The 24,383-nt window shown below is 37.1% G+C and overlaps 1 protein-coding gene across 7 annotated transcripts in view; it reads right to left on the minus strand.

The window, feature by feature from the left end:
* LOC137196888 (neurexin-1a) overlaps positions 1-24,383 on the minus strand; it is a 270,048-nt gene that overhangs the window by 240,885 nt on the left and 4,780 nt on the right. For 6 of the 7 annotated variants that reach the window (XM_067609836.1, XM_067609835.1, XM_067609842.1 and 3 more), the window contains exons 3-5: positions 5,645-5,662; positions 3,583-3,612; positions 2,305-2,352 (exon numbers count right to left, since the gene is read on the minus strand). In XM_067609836.1, the coding sequence (XP_067465937.1) occupies positions 2,305-2,352; positions 3,583-3,612; positions 5,645-5,662 (96 nt within the window). The remainder of the gene's footprint in view (positions 1-2,304; positions 2,353-3,582; positions 3,613-5,644; positions 5,663-24,383) is intronic. The other variant, XM_067609837.1, reaches the window with a different exon arrangement.

Genomic DNA, 24,383 nt, shown 5'->3' on the forward strand with positions numbered 1-24,383 from the left:
ACCCTAGTGATTTGTGTGCCAGCGGTATTATGACTTATCCTACTGTATGTCCTGAACTGGATGGAAACGAGGTTTTAGGAATCCAGTCAGTACACCAGCTAAGAGTAGCACACATAAACTAGCCCATTCTCAAAGGACCGCAGTCCATGAAACAGAGGATAAACCATACAAGTGGTTAACGTGACACAAGAGGACCTCAAGGGGGGCCAACATAATACACAATATTCTCTAAGGCTTAAAGCAGACAATGAATACAGGCAGTGTCCTCACTCCTAGATTTAATACTCAAGTGGGGATATGTGTTTGTGACCACACAGTACATAACTGGACTGTGTATGTTACACACTGTACAACACAGGGGACAACTAACCATGGCCCAAATTAGAAGCACTGTGCTACGTATGTCAGATTTGTGCCTCATCAGCATTGTCTCAATCTCTCCCTGTGGCTTGCCTTCTGCCACATGTAAGCATGTTTGGTTTAGTGTAGTAAAAACCTGTGGGCGTATATGAAGCCGTATACTGTATGCTACAGACACCTACAGACACTAGTCATAGACTGCTCATTTTAGCCAGCATGACCAGATTTATTGTACTTATTGTCATTCTTGTGCATAAAATATTTACACAAATGCATAGTGTGACTTATTTATATTTCACATTGCAAAATGCTGTTGCAGTTGGAAAACTGGCATATTGGCATACTGGTTGTATTTACACTAAATGCTGCACAAAACAGTGATTTCTGGGTTGTTGTTTTTTTTAACATAATTGGGTCACTCATAACAATTCTACTCCAAGGATTTTTCAAAACCTGCTAGCTTCAAGAAATTAACAGTTGTGGAATCACCTACAATAGTGATTTTCTAATACAAAGTCAGAAATATCGAATTACATTCGCTGTATGTCACAATGTCAAGACTTGTGTTCAAATCCTCATGTGAATCTCATTCAGGATGCTCATCTATAAGGAAAAACCTTCCACCTAAACAATTCATGAACTGTAAAGGTTTCATTCTCATAGTGTTAGAGGGATATCTCTCTCAGGGGTGTGTAAAACCAATGTGTATGCATCAATTTGCAGAACCATAAGCAACCAGTAAGAGTATAGAAGTGACACTTACCTTAGAACATGGAAAATGACAAATCCGACACATACACAACTTATAATATCATTTTGTGTGTGTTTTTGTGTGTGTTTGTAAGAAACACATGACACTAAATGTTATATGTGGATATATCAACAAAGCTAGCAGCTGAATATCTGACATTTGAGTAGCTACAATTCTTATTCACATCGAAGAAAGCAAAGTCTCACACTTCACATCCACAGCGCAGTTTGGAGACTTACCTGTTCAGATGATGCTTCACAAGTATGACAACATTTAACATAATACAATAGTTTCTATTGGTGTAAGGAAATAGAAATGTTGCAAAACTGCTTACAAGAATTTGTAAAACTAGGAAACTAATAACATAATATATGTCAAAGCATCAACAGGAGCAAGCAAAATCAATTAATATGTTGTTTTTTTTTCAGAGTACAAGTGGAACACCTGAATGTCACAGTGACACTGTTCACACTTGGTTTTAAAATGCATCTTGGGCAATCGAGTCGCAATTGGACAGCACTAAATACAAGTGTAGACGACCACTAAGATGCATTGTGATCCGATCACTCAAACCACTTGCCGAGGTGGTCTGGGACACATCTGACCACATATCTTTTGTAGTGTAAATGGTAACGTGTCCTGATGTGTCCCGAACAAGGATGTAACAGGAAAATACATCATCAATGCAGGATGTGGTGGTTATTTTGGTGACAGTGTGCCAACGCCAAAATCCTCCCAATCTGTTGGAATAGCCCCTACATGTGTATTAGTTCTTGAAACATTTTTCTTTTTTTAGCTAGCCCATGCGAAACAAATCTGCTGCTTGTCTGCCGACAGACAGACGTAATAACTATGCGCAGGACCATTGGACCTTCTAGCAGAAGTGATGTAGGCAGTAACGAAATCTGAACACAAGAGGTCAGCTTGACACCTTGGAGATGCATGATAGACACAGGTGTGAACGGCGATGTGTCTCGGCTGTCCACTTGTGTTCGGATCACTGAAAAGCATGTTAAAACCAAGTGTAAACAGCCTCAGTGTTACAAATTTGAAATTATACTGCATTATAATCATCTCCAATTAGTAAACCACACAAATTCACATTCAAGTTCCCCACACCTCAGCAAGCTAATGATGACTTGCTACATTTTTGCTTTGCTTGATCAACCAACTTGAAAGAATCAAAGTTTTACCTTGAATGCTCAGTAGGGACCTTAGAAGCCAAGCTTCCCCTCTCTGCCCTGAGGAGGAGAGTCAAATGGCAAAGATCAGAAGTCCACTTACCCCAAAGGGAGAAGAGGTGAGGATCACAGCCAGGATGCGAGGCCCACAACACTATGATCAAGCCTCACCCGTAACCCCAAACCCATTATCTGAACAAAAAGAGTGTAGTTACCCCTGGGGTGGTGGTGGTGTACTGGAACTAGGACAGAAGCTATTGTGTTCATATGCCCACGTGAGTCTCATTTATGATTCCCATGCATCAAGCAGAAAAGAAACAGGTGTCACAGCTTAAATGTGTGAATGCAAAGCGAAAGCGGCACCTACCTTGAAAAGTTTTCAATAATAGTTGAGAGAGTATTTTTTATAAATGCCAATGACTTTATATACTTCATTTAGCATGAGTATATAATGCCACAAACACTGCTGCCATAGTATAATGAATTCAGATAATTAAAATGGTTGTACCTTTACTTTTACCTATGAGATTTGATGAAATGTTCCATGAAGAAAGCAGATTCCAGACAAAAAGAGAGGACAAAAGGAGAGGAGACACCGATAAGTGTCATGGTCAAGTTGGAAAAGGACAAGAGGACAGGAGGAGAAAGAGGCTTGATGGCAACATATATGTGCAAATATAAGAGAGGAATTGTGTGACTGCAAATGGGACTAACAATGGAACGTGAAAAGAGAAGAGCAATACTTCACATCCCTGCTCTGCTGCATGATAAGGATATGCAGTAGCCACACAAATGAAAAGATGAAGGTAGAAAGGACAGACCGTCTGTACAAACGCTCGCAACATGCGTTAGAGTGGTAAGGATAGATGAGATTTATCTTTAAAAGTCATTGAACTATTTTCCACCACCATGCATTATACCCTAAAAATGCTAATGTAAATGTCCCTTTTTTCTAACCACATTATCATAAACATCAGAATGTACAGTAGTTGTGAATAATTAAAAAGAAAGAAAATATGGAACGAAATGACACAGCTACCCAGCAGAGTGGGGAGTAGAAAGCAAAATGAGCCTGAAAAAGGGGTCATATGGAGAAAAAAAAAAAAAAAAAAAAAACTCAGTGGGAGAATGAAAATCAACTAGGTCATTCAAAATAAGTGAAATGACAGCCCATATTTGAAGCTTCAAGCCTGAGCATCACACAAGAGTCAGAGACACGCACATTTCTGAGCACAATGGGAGCAGGAGGGACAATGGAGGAATGACGGGAAAAAGGAACAGAGGTCATACCTTGGTCGCCCATCATCAGGTGTGCCAGACCTTAAAGGAAAACAAGAGCACAGTCAGCAGAGAACAAGGGATCATGGGAAGCTGTGTGACACTGACACGCAGGCATCTTTTTTTTAGAGTAGATGTCTGTGTTTACTTGAGGAGTGCTGGGATAGGGAAGAGTGGGACGGAAAGAAAGAGGAGGTTGCACAGACAGGGTTAGCACGATGAGCATTCAGCCAACCAAAGAAGGTTGTAATGCATCATCAGTCACTTACTAGACATCATTCAGAAATATAAAATTCAAGTTGATTTTTTTTTTTTTACCAAGATGAGAAGTGCAAAGAATATCATCCCACCTAACTCTGAAGGAGCAAAATCTGATACAAATATAGCTGAATACAGTTTTCCTTTAAAAATTGCAACCTATCCACAAAACATTTGAATCATACTTCAGATAACTATACAGATATAAAAGATGAATGGACTTGATCTGGCAGTTGCACCATTTTGAGTACAGATTGCTTAAATTAACAGTTAAATTGTATTACATTCATTCCAGTTTAATAAATATGCACTCAAATGACTCATAACAATATATTGTATGAACCATGAATACTAACTGCTTTGATTGGCTGGTGGCTCCATCTAATTTAAATAAGTCAAAAGGCATTCAGGTGACAGTTTAACACTTAAAACCTGGATATTAACATATCTGGCAGCTAGGTGGTTAGCTTCCTGGTCAATGCAAACTGCTATTATATGAAGAGGTTTTAGTTTAGCTGCCAACTAATAAATTTGAGGGCTTTATGTTAGTTAGCTCTTCTCTCTGCCACAGTAAACTGTCTGTGTTTGAAAATATGGGTGATTTCAGCTACAGATGGAATCCTTAAACCTTCTTGCCAGTAGAAAGCACTGTGTCAAGAGCCTCACTAGAAATGGTTATGGGCTTTATGTCAGCACTTCCCAACAAGGCATTACTCATATTTCAATGACATAAAAAATGCATACCTCCTAAACTGTTGCCTCTCACCAAGCATCTGCTTATGATAGCAATCACCACGACTAAACAGTAACGTAATGTGTTACATTGTGTGGCAAGTAAAAAATATTTCATTATACTTAACATGGAATATGGGGCGCTGATTCAACTTATCAGTATAATGATTTTTTTATTAACTTGAACAGTTGATGTTGTTCTGTTTTTCTGCACCTACTGTACTGTATGGTTAGTGCAATCTAAAAATGATGGCTGTGTATGCGGCAGACTTTTTTAAGAATAGTTTTATTATAGTATTTCTCAACAAAGCCTTTCAAGAATTTAGGTTGCCTATTTGATATTATAATGTTTTACTATTTATTTCTTACTTATTGATTTGGTTAACTAGGAGTTGACAGTCCATCTTGATTTTATTGCTGATGTCCTATTTCCTGCTGTTTTTGTTATTGAGGCCATCAAACTAAGCACCGATTTACACCTGATATAATAGGTAAATGCAATTATCTGCCGTTAACTGGCTGGTGGAAAAGAAAACCAGCAGGATTTTGAAGCCTGGGGACCAGCACTGGGAACCACTGGGCCAACAAATCAAATAAGGTGTTGAATCATGGGTTATATATAGTTACAAAGCTAAGTCCATACCCTTCATAACTGAACAAAAGACACAATTTAGGTAATAACTAGTATGTCATATATATAATTATTGCAATGAAGTATATGATTCACTCATACATTACGTGTGACAGAAGCAATTTATCTCGTTTCATTTCCCCTCTAAAAGGAGGAGGCAAAGCAATATAATATTGCTCACTTCAAATACTAAAAAAATGTTAAATGATGAAAGAAAATGGGATTTGCTTATGTTTTGGCTGTGATATTTTTTTTTGAAAATGAACATAAAAGCTCCATATTAAAGAATGATGAAAACCTGATTAATCAGACTTACCACTTCAATAATACCAATACCATTACCCAACATTAAAACATTTGCTTACATTTATTTGATGAGCCTTGCCCATGAGAATATGAAGGCATACAACATTTTGCAAGAATGGAAACCAGTGATCACAGTAATATACCCACCTTCGGTATAGTTGTCTTCTGGAAGCACGGACAGGCAAAGAGAAAGAGAGGAAGACATTCATTAAGCAGCATGCAGACTAATACTGGCCGTTGCATGTCGTCACCATGCAAGGCATTAAACATCACATGCAAGTGACCTATTGTAACCCCTACAGAGGAAATGCTGGTTTATGCATAGGCTTTTCCTGTCTTTGCCCGCGCACTGACCTGAAATACAGGACAGAGTTGTAACTGAATGAGCTTGGCCCTTCTGAATATTTGATATAACCTTGAAGAATAAATTTCTCCCAAACAATTATTTGCTGGTGGCAGAAAAAACCAACATCAACATTAAAAGACTGAAGAACCAGTATTGATTATGAGGCATGAGCTGCTGAGGGGCTATAAAGCACATCTTGAGGCTTGAGGCTGGTTCATCATGTTGCGTTAGACTCATTAAATCTTTCATTTATTTGGCAGTTTGTTTGTTTGTTTTTTAACATGATGGACTTTGGGTATCAACAACTATTTAATTCAACAGACTCAATGGAATATCTGAGCTGTTTTCTTTTTTCTTAAGTGAAGCTGCAAGGCATTAAACATCACAAGCTGCATATGGTGAAATGCACTGCAAGAGAAAATAAACTAAATAAATAGAGTTGGCTGTGGTAAAGCAATGCCTCTGAGGTTTCAGAACGGGCTGTGGGGTCTAGTGTTACTAGAATTCTATTCAGGTGATTTTGTCACAGTATTGAAAGCAATGACCAGTGAGCCGATATTGGCAATGCAAAAAGGAGATTGCCTTCCAAATGAAATTGCCCTAACACTAATTTTGGCAATCACAGTGAGGTTTGTGGAAGTGAGGAAAACTGCCATGTGAAATATGTCACTCGAATAAAGGAGACTGAGAGAAGAATTACATGTTGGTAAAAGCAAACAGGTGTGGTAAACATCATGCTACCAGTGGGAAAAAAAAAATTGGTTTGACAAAATGGTGTGACTGGAAACGTGCAAAAACAATTAAATGAATGTGTAGGGCCCATAACCTGCCTATAAAAAAGAACAAAAAATAGTCAGTCAGTCATCATATATATATATATATATATATATATACATACATACATATACATATATATATGTACACACAGTATATTGGTATATAAGAACAAACTGATCATTAGTCTCTAGGTATTTATGATTACCTTTTTCGACTTTTCACTTAAACAATAATGAACTGAAATCATGAAGACACTAACATGCAATGTCTAAAGGTCCTGAAATCAATTCAGTTATTGTAACCATGCGGCCAGACTGGCACCAAAGCCTAATTTCCACTACAAAACAAATTCCTACCTCTTTAAAATGGTTTCTTGCCCAGATTCAAGCGGTTATTTGACCAAATAACTTACCATCACCACTGGTTCCCCTTCCAAATCAGACACCATGCACAAAACCAATCCAAATCATCATTTTGTGAACAAATTACAAGACAATAAAACAGTTCACTGCTTCAGTTAGCATGACAAGTTAACATGACCAATTTAGTTAAATTTTGTGAATTTTGGTCTATAGACATTTTGTAATAGTGGTTGATGACACATGATCAATTACAGTAGTGTCTCATTTATCTATGCCCTTCAGGAATGGAGAATATTTGGGAAATGTAATGTTTTATAGTTTTTGAAAAAAATAATTATAATTGACATAACATGAAATTTGCACACACAAATGCATATTCATGTATCATGTGGATTGCATTCCTAATTTCAAATGTTTGGACATCTAGATAAATGAGATTGTGAAAGAGAATAGAAAGTGCACTTTGTTCACAAAGTTCAGCTTGATGATGAGAAGCACGCTGCTGAAAAAGCATTCTGACAAAGCAAAGCATGAAGCTGGTAGCTGCAAAGTGACCACATGAGAAGAGAAAAGTAAAAGAAACAAGACCCCAAAGACTGACAATGACTTAGACATTCTACCACAATAATTAATAATCATCTCATTGTAGTATTCATTACACTGCATTTAAATGAGTGACATGTTTAAGAGCACTATTTTGATATTTTAAGATTGTGTATAAGGTAATTGTACAATTAACATTGTATTATAGTGATTCCCTTCCTCTAATTACTAGTAATCAAAACCAAATTAAAATCTTATTCAGATGTACAATGCCTATTTTATCCTGATATTTAAGTACAGCTTGGGAGGCATGCAGTCTATACTTTACTATGCTTTTATTTAATCTGATCTGAACACATAGTGTTAACAATGAAGGATCAACACACACCTTAAATCTCAACAGGGGGGAAACAGATACACAGTAGATAGAAAGAGAAATTTTCTAATTCTGAAATACAGTATATAAGAAAATAATAGATGGGTTGTACTACAACCATTTATGCAAATTGTGTCCAGTGGTGTAAGTAATTCTTTTGGATCCAACTTCTGCAATCTTTAGTGACCACAATTGAGGTTTCATTTGGTAGTATTCAGAAGAAAAGAAGCTTTCCTCTAACAGCAGTATCACCTGACAGGAACCATTAAAACAAGCGCCCTATCACATACACACACACTTTCTTTCACAAATGTACCCAGCTGGTTACATCCTAATCCAGAGACGTAAATCCATTTAATCCCCTTGACAAAGTGATCCCAGTGCTATTGTGCTGGTAACACTACACCAAAATGCACTTAACTGTCTATCAGACGATCTGCATCTCTGATGATCTTGTGCTGCTGATCGTGGTTGAACAGCAGCACACGGTGTACAGCTCGTGGAAAATAATTACATTAAAATTCAAGTTGAAGCCTCACTGAATGAAACATCTGGTGTGCAACAACAGAAAAAAAATCAAAGAAGATTAATAAATTTACAAATCTTTTTTTTTTCTTCCTGAAGACATGACGCTGCAACACAGCCTCAACCTTCATATCGCCTTCAACTGTGAGCTCAAAACTGTGACAACTGATTCATGCCAAAGTGACAGTCAGTAGAAAGCCAAACTACCATCACTCAATCCACCATTATACACCACGCTCCCTACCATCAGCCAGCTCGACAAAATGTCATTAAGACATCCATGTCTGTCCTGCAATATGTCTGAATGCTGTTGGGTGAAGAGACGTGTGTAGAGCAGGGAAGTGCACTATGGGTGACGTTACATTTCACATAAAAGAGCATGTGTCACATCCACTAGACACAACATCCAGCAATGGATACAATTCATTTTCCATCTTCCATCTGACACTTTTAGAACATCCTGTCTGCTTGAATCAACCTTCAGTCATCTCCTAATGTTATGAGTAATACTTTAGGTTTATTGGAATACTTTCTATGTCTCTATTATTGTTTAAGCTGGATTTATTAATTCAGAATTCATGAGGTATATATTTTAAACCCTTAACAAGCACTCCCCAACTAGCTTGAAAGTAACACACCCAAAATTAAATGACTACTGACCTTGAACCCTTTTGTTTACAGCCATAATGCTGGTCTCTTCTAACATGGAAACTCTTTGTAGTTTACTATCTAAAAGTCAGAATTTATGTAAATGATACTGAATCCAATTTACAGAGGTATAAATGTGGTAAAAATGTAAGGTTTTGTATGCACTCCTGTTACAAAATAAGCAACTGTTGTCGCAGTGATATTGGGATCCTAAAATTAATTTCAGAGATAGAATCATGAAGCTTTGTGCTTTCACACTATGTTTGAGTAAGAACTGCATGCCATCTCAAATAAAGTAACAACCCCCCACCCAGCCTGTATTCAGAATGCTGCTTATTAATATGCTCTAGAGGCTCCTGGTCACATTTTTTAAATTCTTAACTTTAAGACAATGAGCAAACATACAGTTTCAATAATTGCCTTTTAATAATTGGTTTCTGTTTAAAAAAAATTATTTCAGCAGCCTGTTTTAAGCAGTAGTGGACTCAGGCTCTCTGAGGGGCAAGGGCAAAAAAATATAAGGGGCACCTGGTACATTTAATGGGCACCCATCAGCAGAGAACAACAACGGATGTTTGGTAAAAAGGCTACATCCTGAATTAAGATTAAAGGTGACCTATTGTGCTTTTTGTGGTTTTCTGTTATTTATATACTGTTATGATGTCGGGTATCTATGTTAAACATGGTCAAAATTCCAAAAAGTGAGGTTATTGTATGTAGAAATGCTCCTTGCACGTCAAAAACCAGGGGTTCAACCTGCTCTGAAATCTTCATTTGTAAATGTTTTTTTTACCTCTCTTCCTACCCTCCTACCTCATTACGTATGCCCTTAAATGACTGTCCATTCCGTAGCCTTGGTTGCAGGGTTGCTGCTAAGGTGTTTCCAGATGTTGTTTGTGTTGCTCACTTGCATATTTCGGATCAGATTCCAGCTCATACATGTACATATGTATTTGAGAAGCTGACATTTCAAGGAAAGAACAAGAAAAATTAGTCAAATCCTACTACTATAGTTTGTTACATGGGTTGTTTACGTAGCTTCCTGAGCAGACAGAAGTCAGCTGTGATGCTGCTTCACAGTCACTAACCAATCAGAACAGAGTGGACTCATCGAGAGGGGGCCTTAAAGAGACAGGAGCTAAAATGGCCTGTTTCAGGCAGAGGCTGAACTGCAGGAGAGGCTGAACTACTCTTGAGGAGTCCCAGAATTAAAATATAGAGCTGGAAAAGAGCATAATTGGTCCCCTTTAACATTTTAATGTGATTCAGAATATTTAATACCTCTGTATTAAAAATGATTTATTTTTTAAACATTTATTTAACAAACATCTCTGCAATACAATTCACAGGGAATCTGTAATGTTTTAAATGTTTATTTCTCAAACACATCTGTAGTAAAATCATGAACCTATTAACATTTTGAGAATTAGCTTTTTTGAGCAGTCTTATCAGGGAAGTGAGAAGCAAGATTGGTGAAATAAAAGGAGAATTCTTTTGGCCATGACTTTTTAAATGTTAATGACCTCGTTATGGTCAATTGGGGTGTCCCTCTCAATGGACAACAGAAGAAGATCTGAGAGCCTTCGTTCTCCACGTTGGTTTCTAAGCTGGGTCTTGATCTGCCTCAATTTGGAGAATGAGCGCTCAACTGATGCAGTAATCACTGGCAATGTAGCATTTCTTTTGAGGAGTTTTGTGAGATTTGGACAGACTGTGTCCATATCATTCTCATAAAGGCACATACTGTAAGCATACATTGGACATTGCTGATAGGGAGAGCATAGGAAGAGTGGAACACCTTAAGTTCAGTGACAATACTGTCTTCCTCCATGCTATAGAATTGGCAAACATCCTTGAAAGATTGGGCAGCTCTGTCATTTGTCATCCCTTACCAGTTCCTTGGGGTGGTAAAGGCACTGGCATACAGCACTAGAACTGCACTAGTAAGGTATTTTTACCCCTACCAAGGAAGTTGTTTTCACTCCTCTCCATTTGTTTGTCTGTTAGCAGGGTTACTCAAAGGGTTATCTTCCAGATTTCATGACAGGATACATTTTAAAAACTTTTTAACAGGTCTAGGCAGAGGTTTAAGTTATACTGGTCATCCCTCTAATTGCTAATGGCTAATGCAAGCATACTTTATCTCTCTCATCTCATCCCTTGCTGTCTCTAGTTGCATTTTGCAGATCCCTTTATATTGTCTTCAATTTCCTGTCTCTTCTTGGCATTCTGTAATCATAGAGTAACCCAATGCTAATCTCTCTCTCTACAATGCAAGTTAGTTTAAGCTAAAGAGTTGTAAACAACAATGTGAATAAAGAATACTCTAATGATTTCCTTAAAGATTTTACTACATCACAAGGTTGATTTCCAGTTTGTACCAAATATTTAGTAAAGACAAGTATGTATCTAGCTAGCTAACTACTATCCATCTAGCATATTGTTTAGCATGTTTTAGAGCTTTGGACAAGCCTAAATATAAAACTAACACAGAAAATACAGTTTACATACATTAGTAATGCATTCTTAAAATAAATATTTAATCCATACACTTGTTTCAATTGCGAAAGAACCTTGCTATGTGACCTATCTCAATTGTCATAGGATCAAGGTTACAGCTTAGACTTCACTGACCCAGACAATCTAAGGGGGGTGTGACTGAGCAAACTTGGAGCAGTACTGTACCAAAATCAACTGAATGTAATAATATAAGCTACAACAACTACTACATGTTTTTAAAGGTGCTTTATTTTCTTCATGGTCAGCCAGGGATACATTAATATATACCATAACAGCCAATAACTACATCATAAGGGCATCTTATAGGGCAAAGTATCTCATGCTCTTCACTGGAAGGGCACTTCACTCACAGGGGGTTCTTTACAGGGCACTATCACACTTTTTTCCACTGAGAGGGCACCCATGAGGGCACTTAATTCCACATTGTCACATATAGAGGCCCTCTATAGGACATTTCATTTTTACCCATAACTAGACAGTCACTACAGAACTTTGGTATGTTTTCTCCTTTGTGCGGACACCTTAGAGAGTACTTTATCATAACGTGGGGGCACTTTAGAGGGCTCTTTCACTGTATTTTTTTGTCCTTGGGGGAACCCCCCGGGCACAAGGTCCGCCAGTGTTTTATCCTTTGTGTGGGCACCTTAGAGGGCACTTTATCATACTGTGGGGGCATCTCAGAGCAGTGGTTCGAAAAATGGGGTCCTTTAGGGGGTTCCAGGTGGTCCCCAGCAAAAAGGGGAATCATTTATTTTACTATAATTCCATCCATAGTAACACAGTAAGTAACACAATGAATGAATGTATGACTATTTTGGTTTCATACATTTTCTGCAATAAAGCAACCAAGAGCAAAAATCTTATCAGACGGGGGACGCTGGGACAAAATCTTATCAAATGGGGGTCTGTGATCTAATTTGCATCAGTTTAGAGACGTTTGAGAACCACTTGCTTAGAGGGCATTTTATCATACTGCCCCCCCCTCCCCGTTTAACTGAAAATGTATGTGCATTCATGTTGTGCATCCATAATGGACTATTTCATTGATTATTCAGAAAACTCTTTTTTGTCTCTCTCTCTCTCTCTCTCTCTCTCTCTCTCTCTCTCTCTCTCTCTCTCTTTCCTCACAGTGTTATGCTTATTTGGTGGACTGGTCAGTTAGGAGGTGCAAAGTATCACTCAAACAAGGGCATGTTGTATGATATATAAAATGTATTATCAGTGTAATTAAATGAAAATATGTGATATATTAAATAATGCTCAGTTTCATGAATTCTTAAGCCAACTGACACTTCCTAATGAAAGCAGTTCAATTCCATTTTAAATAGCCTCAAACTGAAGCAGTTTATCATGCCAGCATTGCTTTCAAAAAGTAGGTCAGCTACAATTAAGTTTCATTGTGGAAAAGCTGAAACCCTCATTGCTAAAAGTTATGTTGGAATATTTGGGCACCCCTTTAAAGATGCTGCAGAGATGTTTGCAGGTTGACAGCTGAAAGTAACAGCTTGAAAATGTGTGTCATTTTTAAGCTTTAATTTGTAATTTATTACTGACAAATAATACATTAAAAGACAGGCTCCTGCTCACTGCCTACTAATTTATTGACAATGTTTCAATTGGGGATCTCCTTTTATATTACTGTAGCTATGAGTGGGTATTGTAGCCTATTGCAAGATCAGATATTTTGGTAGAAAACAAATGAAATACAATATCAACATTTTTGTGACTTGTTAGATACCTTAATTCATATTTTCTCATTATGTTGATAACCAGTGTAATCCAGGCAGTATTACATTTCTTTGAAAATGTATTTGCTGTTGGAAAGTATATAAATAAATATAATTTCTGTGAGACAGGGTTGCTACCTGTTGCTATCTGTACTTTTTGGGCATTCCAGTAAATGATTTAAGAAAAGTAACATCTCTACATGGACTCCTCTGACAAAAACACACACACAACTCTACTGTATGAGTCATGACTCTAATAGAATAGGAGCTCTTGTTTTATTTCCCCTTTTTGTGCAGTGTTATTAATTATTAAAGGGGTATAATAAAAATACATGCAATAACGAAAAAGACCAGAAGCTGCTGAGTCCATTGTCAGCGATTAGACAGTTGTAGATTTGAAAAATAGTAGCAGGAAGGCTGCTCTACAATCCCCTGTCGCAGAGGCGTTGTAAGGGGAAATGTAAGAGCCTCACAGCAAAGGTCAGAGCTACCAGAGGATTGATTTGTTGTTAAATTACAATTTGGAACAAATCAAGAGTAATGAGTATAAGTGAGGGCCCATCTCTTAGCACCACAGCCTAAACCTAATGCATCTATCTACCAGACGAGTGTTAGTGGGATTACACAACTCACCATCTCCCTCATTATCCTCCTCAAGCAACAGTAAGAGTGGAGAGAGAGGAAACGGGCAGAGTGGCCAGCCACGCTGATGGAAATGGATAGCTCCCACAGCTGTAGCTATAGTGCACAATCTCTACTCTCACCAGCTGAGTCCGTCAACAGTTGCACATGTATAACATTAGAGCAATACAATCTTCATATCACCTTTTCGTGAGATCACCCTGTTGACATTCAATTCTTCAAAATAGGATAGTGTCCAATAACACCAGTAGAGTTGCACATTCTTGCAGACTGAAAACTAGCGTAAAATAATTTAATCTAAATATATTTTTTAATCTTGCTAATTAAATCTACTCTAACAGTGTTAGTGATTTAATTAATCATATTATGAAGCTACTTCAAGGTTCTCTGGACAGATGGTGTAAAGACAATAGTCCAATCCAGATATTTCCAGAGAGACAGACCAAAGAGAGTGGATTTTAGAGAGCAGATGTGCTGAAGACCTCACCATTCGTTCACATCTTGTGGGTTGGAATGATCCAACAGGATAATCAGAGCAGCTTATAAAGTAGTTCTAATAACCTTAATCCCAGGATTGACAATATCTAGGATAGTATTACAGATGTGGAGTAAATCTGCAGTAGCTTTTTAACACTTGAGTATTAGACCTGGCAGAGGAATTAAGAAATCAATGTAAAATGCAAGTTTTTAAGTATGGACTCTGCTTATTTGTAAGATATTCTGATAGATCTCACAGCTTCATGTTAAAGCTGTATGTGCCAATGTTCAGCCAAGCACCTTTTTCTAACTAAATGTGCTTAGCAGTTGCTTAAGGAAACTGTATTTGCGGCTCCCACGGTTGATGTGTGACAAATCCCTATCTGAAGAGCGGCTCTTCTGGTAAAGTTTAAAAAAAAAACTATTAATAAAGCACACCGAGCATAAAATACAGCTAAGCTCTGAGTACTGTTAACATAAAGCTACATCCCTTTCTATTATAAATGACAAAAAGACAGAACTGTAAAAAGAGGTCCCTGGTGAAAATGCAACCAATGATTTACACCAGACAAATCTTCTTTGACTGCAGCACTGTTTTTAATCATTATTTCAATTTAGTTGAATTGTATAACTGATTTTAAAATGTTCAGGTGGGGTAAAGATATATCGTAAGATTTTCCTATTTGTAGATGAGCAGCAGGTAAGAAATCCCTCGAAATGTGACACATAACCCAGACTACACTTTAGTCAAGTCACGTTTATTTGTACAATCCTTACTCACCGTTAAAGTCACAAAGGGCTTCAAAGTCATGAAAAACTATTCATAAAGACTGATTTGTCTTTGCTTTATCATTAGCATGACAGCTTTCAAATTATGACAGTGCACTTTCGACTTGTTTTTAGTGTTTCAGACTACTTTCATGAAGGATGACACCCAACCAGCAGCATCAAAGGCAACTTAAGTTCAAAGTGAAAATATCTACAGCCTGGAATTTAAAGAGGCAAATTTTCACCTCTAAACAGCTTTATCCTATGTCTGTTCGACTTTCAGATTGTATACCCTGCAAAAAGTCATTTATTCATTTATAATATTCTTCCATTTAAAGCTTTGGTCTGAATAAGGAATTCTGACAGATGTGTTCTAATTTCATTCTGCATACATGACATATTCATGGCAGTGGTTGAGAGATAATCAATTAATTATGCATCTTATGATATACTGTAGGTTCCATATGCAAGCTTAGTTTGCTTCAGTAAGAAACATACTGTATTAGCCCAGTTTACTGGGAGCATGTGTTTATGTGTGTGGATATTCCAATGTATTTATTTGAACCTGTTCTCCCAAGAAAAAATAGGTCATAATGTCAGTTGCCAAAAACAACCTATAGTTATGTCTGAGTGGCAGATGCCACTAGTGGCTGTAATAATTATGACTCAGAGAAGTGGGGCAGTTCAGATGACGACTATATAAGGTGACAAATTTCCATATTCTGAGGTGGCGGGTTGGGTGGCTGGTTAGAGCCTAACTTGCTAAAAGTGGCATAAATCTAACCACACCTTAACCACAGCATTATCACATCGTAAAAAACATAATTATTTTAACAGTGATTTGACAAATGATGTTGTCCTGCTGATTACTGCTGATAGAGGCGCCTGATTAGAAAACACTCCTATGGGTTTTTCTGGAGTGCACGGTCAAACGACCTGCGTCGTCATTTAATTTGGAGGACTTGTTGGTTTATTTCTGCTGTGGGATGAATCCCGTTAAAGGAGGAGTTTGGTGTCAAAGAATTTCACAAACACCCTTTGACAGTCGGGAGCAGTTGTATTTAAACAAGGCAGAAATCCTCCGGGAAAATCCCTCTAATCTTTTGATCCCAATATCTGTCTTTGGACTCAGAGACAGCAGCATACTATTAATCTGCTTTTGTCTGAGTGAAGCTGCAGGAGGCTTCTAGACAGAATGACACTTTCAGAGATACAGTTAGGTCACGTGGTTTGAGCTCATACAATGACAGACATGCCTGAAAGGGAGACACTTGTACAAATCTTCCTATATTTTTCAGAGCAGTTCAGTTCATATATGTGAGCATGAGGAACTCTGCTGAATACTTAATAATATATAAATAATATGTTATTCACATGGAGCCATCCATATAATTCAGCTAAAATGTATAGTGCTGATTTTGAGATGTCATACATAAGAAACTTATTGAATTCAATAAACTTCCGTAGCTATTTAATTCATTTTCTATATGTGTTGACAGAGTGCGGGAGCATTTTTGTTACCTTATTAGGAGTTGATTGAAATTCAAAAACTTAACTGATTTAAATTTCTTAATAAATCCAGCGCTCATTAAATACCTAACTTTACCAGTGCCAGAAAACAGAATATTAAGATCAGACATATTTTTCACTAAAATTAGCTTTGGAACTCAGTGATCTATGTTTTTAATTAATTAAATACACATTCTTGTACCTTTAACTAATTTTGAGTCAGATTTCTTTTTCAATGCAGTTGCAGTTGCTTAACCATTCAATATAACCCTACCTACTTTTTCACTCTACTGTTGCTCTCACTGTGTGAAGTAGAAATGTCCTTGGGGACACAATTTGGAACGAAATGTGCAGGTCTTGAGGCATAAAGCCAGAGCCTCAACCAAACTGAAATTTCGTCTATAATTGATCTGCTTTTCCATACAGAAACAAATACACAGCTCAGATGCTGCACAGTATTACAGTGCCTCACTAAATGTCCTGCACAGCTTCAGCTGTCGAAGCCACTACAGTCCTGCAGTAGTCAGGATTGCCAAATTATATTAAGACTGCACTTTAATCAATATTTTATAACAATAATGCATGAAATGATTACATGTACTTTAAAGGTGTTCCTTGTAGTGACAAATTATCACTTGACCAGCAGATGTTTTCAGCAAAAGAAAAAAAGATAGCTGGTGAACATAGTCAAGCCTTTAGCTGCTAAAGAGCCAGATTTTTCCCTCAGTGGTTGGTGGAGTCAAAACAGAGCTAAAATGAGTCAGTATTGAAAGAAACATGACTCCAAAGAATGCGAATGTTGCTCCATGTCTGCTGGATGTGTAAAATGCAACCATTAGCTAACACCTTGACCTTAGCTTTATGTATCACCTCATAAAGCAATACAATGTCATTGCTGTGTTTACAGCCTCTTCCATTGCTCCCAACTGCCCAAAACATCTATTATTGCTGCTTAACATCTAGGAGGAAAAAACAGCTTCATCAGCTCAGTCAGGCTAAGCAAAGTAGAAAAAACATAATATACAGTCCTACATACTGTATTACACTAGTGCTGCAGAAACAGCCAGAAATTTTACCAATTCACTGGACAAGAAGTGCACTTTATGACTGATGAAAATGTAGGCTGTAGGCTACTGTGAAAAAAAAACTCCTCAATCAAGTCCCAGTGTTCAATTTGCAAGTGTTTCACCCTTCCTCCTCTATATACCAAGCGCTGTCATAGTTGTGACAGATGATATTAAACATCACCTCTGTCAAAGTCATCACGTTTCAAATTATAGTTGACAGTCAGTCAAAGGACCGCTGTCATGACATATAACATATAGTACGTTAAACATAAGGAAAAATGAATGTAATCACTTAATGACCACGTGTTAAATTCATAAGCAGCAGTCTGTGATTCAACTCCTCCACTAAGAAACAGTGACTGTACCAGTTCTAATCAGACACCCTGTTGGTTAGTTAAACTTCCAGGATAAGCATAGATTGTTGAAATAGTTATGTTATGATATATTCTAATAACCTTGAGATATTTTCAGTAGCAGTTCTCAAATATGTGACACTGTAAAATCAGGTTCAAACTATTAGCGGTGAGAAGAGATTCTGGAGAGGTTCCTCAATGTGTAAATTATCTCTCAGTCATAACTGGAAACCTTAAATACCAATAATAAGAAATCAAATTGTCTGTGGAAAAAAACATCAGCAAAGACCATGACATGGAAAAAAATGTATTGAGCATATAACTATGTGTTTTCTGCATGTATTGTACATTCCTTCATATAGCAGCAAGGAAATATTTTGCAATGGTGTTCAGTGAATTAAAAAACTCTGAACAAGATAATGATTATGATACAAATGTGAAAATAGGTGTGACATAATTTCACTTACTGTATGCTATAGTCATTCTTGTCATCATGCATTAGCAGCTTAATCAAGTGGCTTAAATTATCTGACTGTGGGTAGCTCCGGGTCTGAAAAGTGAGGCCAATGTCGAAGTGCTTTAAACCTGCATTCTCTCTAATGGCCATCAGGAGGCGACTCTACTGGCTCCAAAAAGAAGTCTGATTGTTTGGAAGTCTATGAAAAAATGACCTTACTTCTCATTTGATTTATTATCTCAGTAAAGGTTCCTAATGAGTTTATGGTTTCAATCGCTAGTTTCATGTCTTCTTCAATACAGCATGACGTTCCTTTTGTAAATTATGGTCCCATTTAATTTAAATTTGAAAAGTAGGGTATGGTTTGGGGTGTAGCGATGTTGTGATTGAGACGTCGCTACTATGGCGACAACATTGGTTAGGTAATGTAACCATGCTGTAACCCTAGATTCACAGAGTATAGGTGAAGCCCTCTAAGAGCTGTCGCTATTTCAATATGTTTTCAGTTCAAGTTAATTGTAACATTTTGGTCACCTAAAAAAGTCTTGTTCAGCGTTTGATTCAACTAGAAGACCCTCTACGGAGTCAGATGTTCAGTTTTTCTGGTAAGTACATTTTGTTTTAATGGTTTTAAGCCTGTTTTTGGCTAGAGCTGCATGATTGAATTGTTTTATCCCCATTCGACTTAGCCGGAGGGCTAAACTGGAAGTTAGTTGTCTCAGCCAGCGGAAGTCTGTAGTGAGCATGCTCCACAGGCACATGTGGCCCATAGAGCGTGTGCAGTATGTTTTCATTTGATGTAATTTGATGTGAACTTTCATAGGAATGAACGGGGCCCCACCTCTAGTGCTGTATCCTGTTCTCTTTATACATCCAGATTCAAAACGGGTGTTCACAAACCAATAGGTGACGTCACAGTGGCTACGTCCATTATTTTTTTCACAGTCCATGGCTACGAAGAATGACGTCAGTTTCAGGGATTTCTAACTAAATCTGTTCAAGGAACCAGAAGCTATGCTCAACTAAAATCATAAAAAATAAAGTAAAATGCAATCACATTTATTTACTGTATTCCAATCAATGTGAGTTATCCTGTGAATTGCATAATGCACAAAATGACAAAATGCTGTACAGTTTCAGTTGAGGACTGCCCTACTTTTTTACTTGGACTGATTTATGTTTAGCTAATGTACAATGAAATAAACAACATCATTCCATTTATCAGGATAAAATATGGAGCTATGCAATGCATCTATGTTATTTCTCTAATGAGAAACAAGAGGACAGATTCTGGGAACTTACTGGCCATAGAACAGTGCATTTAAATAATTGTTTTAACCGATCAAAGGGATTTATGTGTGTGTGTGTGTACGTGGGTGTGTGTGTGTGTGTGTGTGTGTGTGCGTGCGTGTGTTTGTGTGTGCATGGTCATGCAATGTGCAAGCTTGTGGTTGGGCAGGGGAGAGTTGACAGGTCTGGTGGCAAAGCCTGTAATCCTTTCATCTGATCAAAGTAATACAACAGCTTTTAAATTATTTAATGGAAAGGTACATTTTAAACTTCAATGTACTTTAGGGTTGAATCATTGTATGGGCATTAGGTAAACCAACAGAGGGTCTGTCTGCTGCACTAACACACAGTATGTGTTATTTGCCAAGCTAGATTTCTAGTTTTTACAGTTAAATTTGGTTTCTACTTTGAATACATATTTCTGAATGAGAGAGATTAGACCCTTTATTTAGGAATATCCTGGCTAGCACACTACCTTTAATTGCTGTGTTAAATGAATGTTTTGATTTTTCATGCACAGACATTTGTTGTTGTTGTTGTTGTTCGTCCCCTCTCTCTGTTCAGCTCACAAAGGTGAGAAAACAAGCAGCAATACCACATTACCTTGGGGTGGGGAAAAAAAAATCTATGTACTTGCTAGAATGCTGAATTAGCAGCAAAGCTACTATTTGGTGGATGCTTTCATCCAAAGTGACTCGAGGTACCATGAGTTCATACAATTTCAGCATGGATGACTCCAGTGGGAATTGAATCTGGCTTTGCAATGTTGGTGCCGCACTGAAATGAGCTATAAAGAGCTACCAGTCTTTCTTCATTGCAGGAAGTGTTACCAAGTTTTATATGATCTGTTGCCAAATACACTGTCGCTGCTGACAAAAAAAGTACAATAGAGCTGATGAAAACAGTTCCGCGTGGACTAACTAATGACGTATGTCAAGAAATATTATCGTAAACTCAGAGCTGTTGCTTTTTTTTGCTGTTTAGACTTGGGAGGCATGGGGAAACAGGTTGAGGTTTTTTTTCCTTTTTTACAGGCACACAAGCAGAAAGGATATAATTTTCCAAGGCCAAACATTCACGTTTTTGTATTTGAACGAGTCTTCTTCAATTCTTTATTCATATAAGTATGTTTTGGCAAATTTAGGTGTTTTTCACCTCTTTTGTGAATTTCTAGCTCTGCACTCTTGCTCAGTTTAAAGCTGCACTAATCTATTATATTGAAAATTGATAAGATGACTACAAATAATATAAGAGGGGTTGCTCATTGTTATGAACACAGCAATGTATCATCCAACTACAGTTCAGCTCTAGGTTCAGTTCAGGAGCATTTTGGCATCTTTCAGCTCATTGTTTTGGTTGTATGATCTGCAACTTTAATGTCTTGTTTCACTGATCAACTCACTGTACCCACACACTACCTGCCCATACATATGAATACATACACACGTTAATAGTCAGAACAGGAGCAAGACTGCAAAACTTTTTCAATCCCACATTGTGCTTTGCGTCTGTGTGGGGTGATGACAGAAGACAGCTCTCTTGATATACTGCCTGTTTGTCTTTGAGGTTTCTGTTGTGTAATCTTGTGGATATAATGACTTCCATTACATCCAGACAGTTTTACCATTAGGTACTTAGTAACCTGTAGTTTCTCTTATGTAGTTTGACATTGTAATTCAGGCAAGATATATATATATATATATAATAAGCAAGCAGATGGACAACTATGAATATAGATCTTCACGTTGAGTCTCAGATGCTGCTCTCTTTGCGGGTGTTCTGTCACCCACCATCTTGAAACTCCCAGAATGAGTTCTCCATTCAGGACAACTCCTAAATTTGGAAAAAGTGACTCCTTCTCCTCCTTTCACTGTCACTGCAGCAGAATTAAAATTAGGATGAACAGTGTAGTATTTAGGGTTTCAAATCTAATCTTTTTATAATATAATTTATTTACTTGAACAGGAGAAGGCATGTACCTGTCACAAAGTTGACCTCATCAAACTTCAAGTCACTAAGCTAGTCCATGAGAGAATCTCCTCCCCTATATGAGCACATAATAACACACTACAAGGAAAGTGATTAGACCATAATTTAAGCATTACTATTAAGCTACATGGTTATAATGGATCTCTATCACCAGTGCCATGGTATATTCATTACACTGACCTCTTTAAACAATAAATGTTCACCCTTCATGCAGTACAAGGATGATATCTTTTACATCACTCATCGTAAAGATGTAATAATATAACTAATTAGTTCTTTCATGGCCATAAAACTATTAACATCAGCGGCTACCCTGGTGTGAACATTTTGATCTCTTCCTGTGATTTCTTGACTAATGAGACATACTCACACACAAGAAATACAAAAGACATATGAAAGCACAGACCACCGTTTTCAAAGCATTATTTCATTTATAACCACCCATGAACATAACCCTGACACTGAAATATCTAACTTTAAAATAATGTCCTAACCTAAAGTGTTATATATACTACTGTAGTGTTAAGGGGACTGTTAGTTGTAAGTTTATCTTTTTATTCACTAAAACTATTTTTGTTTCATTAAAATGTGACTCTATTGTCATCGGAGTTCACAGTTTATGTAATTAATGTCTGTATCATAACTTATTGAATTTGTGTGTTCTATTCTTGAGTGACAGTAGCATCAATTTAATCATAACTGATTGAACAAATTTACTTTGCCATTAATTACAATCTAATAACCTTATACTCTAAAAAACTATAACCAACTCATTTTAGACAAATAACATTAAAGTAGAAATAGACAACTTTTTGGCTTTAACTTATCATTATGAAGGAAATGTTGACTGCACAGTGTAACGGCTATAGAATAATGACACCATCGGTGTTTAGATTGGTTTCCTGTAAGCCTCGCTTACACAATGAAATCTGTCTGCCACCGGGTACGATCTCCCGGGAAAATGAAGGCTCGATTTACGGCACAAAGGAAGTGTGTCACTCATTGCGCAACCAAAAGAGGAAGAGGATAGCGCTTTTATTTCCCCGGTTGATATTCGTAGCTACTGTGTATCTCATAATAATTTGATAGGTGGCCAACCTCTTTTTATTGTCTTATTGTTGTATGATAATGTGCAATATTGCACAGGCAAATCTGATGACACATTACTTATATCTGCCTATGCTACATTTTAGTTGCATTGAGCATACTACCTGAATAAACTTGTCTTTTGATTTCTAGAGGGCTTTCTTCCTGTTAGCTCCCCACTAGAAATCAGTTAGCTAAGCTAGCAGCCTTACAGCCATAAAATGGTGCATTAGTATCTAGTCAGGCTGGCTGTCAGGCTCATCTGCTTCTTCATATAAAAAAATCAACCACCAACCAAGTTCACTTTTCTCAACACATACTAAAGAATTTCTATCTGCTTTCATGTCTCCATTATAGACTAAAAGAATGAATAAACTCAGGCTTTTTCTCTTAATGTTTTCCGCTAACGTTACTCCCCCCTCCACTCCAACGCCAACCTCTGCTGTAGTTGTTTGTGCAAAGTAATAATGTTACTCAAACTGTGTTATCACTATGCAATGCACATCATTATAATAGCTTTTGCCTGTTCACACTTTAAGTTGACCTTTGGAAAAGAGTTTGTAGTAAAAGACAGAACACTGAGTCATACTTAATAATCATAGCTATGCACATGTCAATGAATGTTCTTAATGCCCAGAATCTTTGTTACAGCTGTAATTTTCTCAACAATAGATATGGTTTTTATCTATTAAATGTTCGGTCAAAAACAATAAGGTGTAATCTTACAGATAATATCTTGTTGCATCATCATCAGTAAATAATTTCTTGTATTTGTATAAAACCATCAGAAATTCATAGCATTAATTTCCAAACTACAAAGGCTACTACAACTTCCCTGAGATGAACCTTTCATCAGTGGGCTACATTTTGCTTATCAGAAAAAAGAATAAGATGGCTGCCTTAAGAGAAGTCAACATGACTTGTGATTAACAAGGTTCAAAACATCTAAGAGTCTTTTGTCACAACAGAAGTTGTGACAATTTTCTTGTAAGAATTTCTGCTCCTCTAAACTGAGACCTGCATAACCTTTACTACACCGTAATGCAATCTAGCAATCAATCTAGCAGCAAAAAATAGTCAAAGGGTAATCAACAAATCTTATCTGTCTTTTCTTTATCAAACGATAAGTGCCCACTGAAACTGATGTCTCACTGTGAGCCAAATGGCAACACTTTTAAGATCAGTGTCCAATGATGAGAGAGGTTTGCTACAGTTGTTTTGTCTAATTAACCTTTAACATAAAAAAATCATTCATATACACTGAAATGTTAGTAATACCTGCAATATTTATTTATTTAACAGTGTCAATAGTGTAATTAATAAAAATAATATTACAATATTTTGATTAGAGAAAGTAGACAGTTTGCACTTAAAAGAGTGAAAAAGAGAATGATAATACTATCTGAGTGGCTTGTGCAAGTACT

Source organism: Thunnus thynnus, chromosome 14, assembly GCF_963924715.1.
Source record: "Thunnus thynnus chromosome 14, fThuThy2.1, whole genome shotgun sequence".
Taxonomy (NCBI): domain Eukaryota; kingdom Metazoa; phylum Chordata; class Actinopteri; order Scombriformes; family Scombridae; genus Thunnus; species Thunnus thynnus.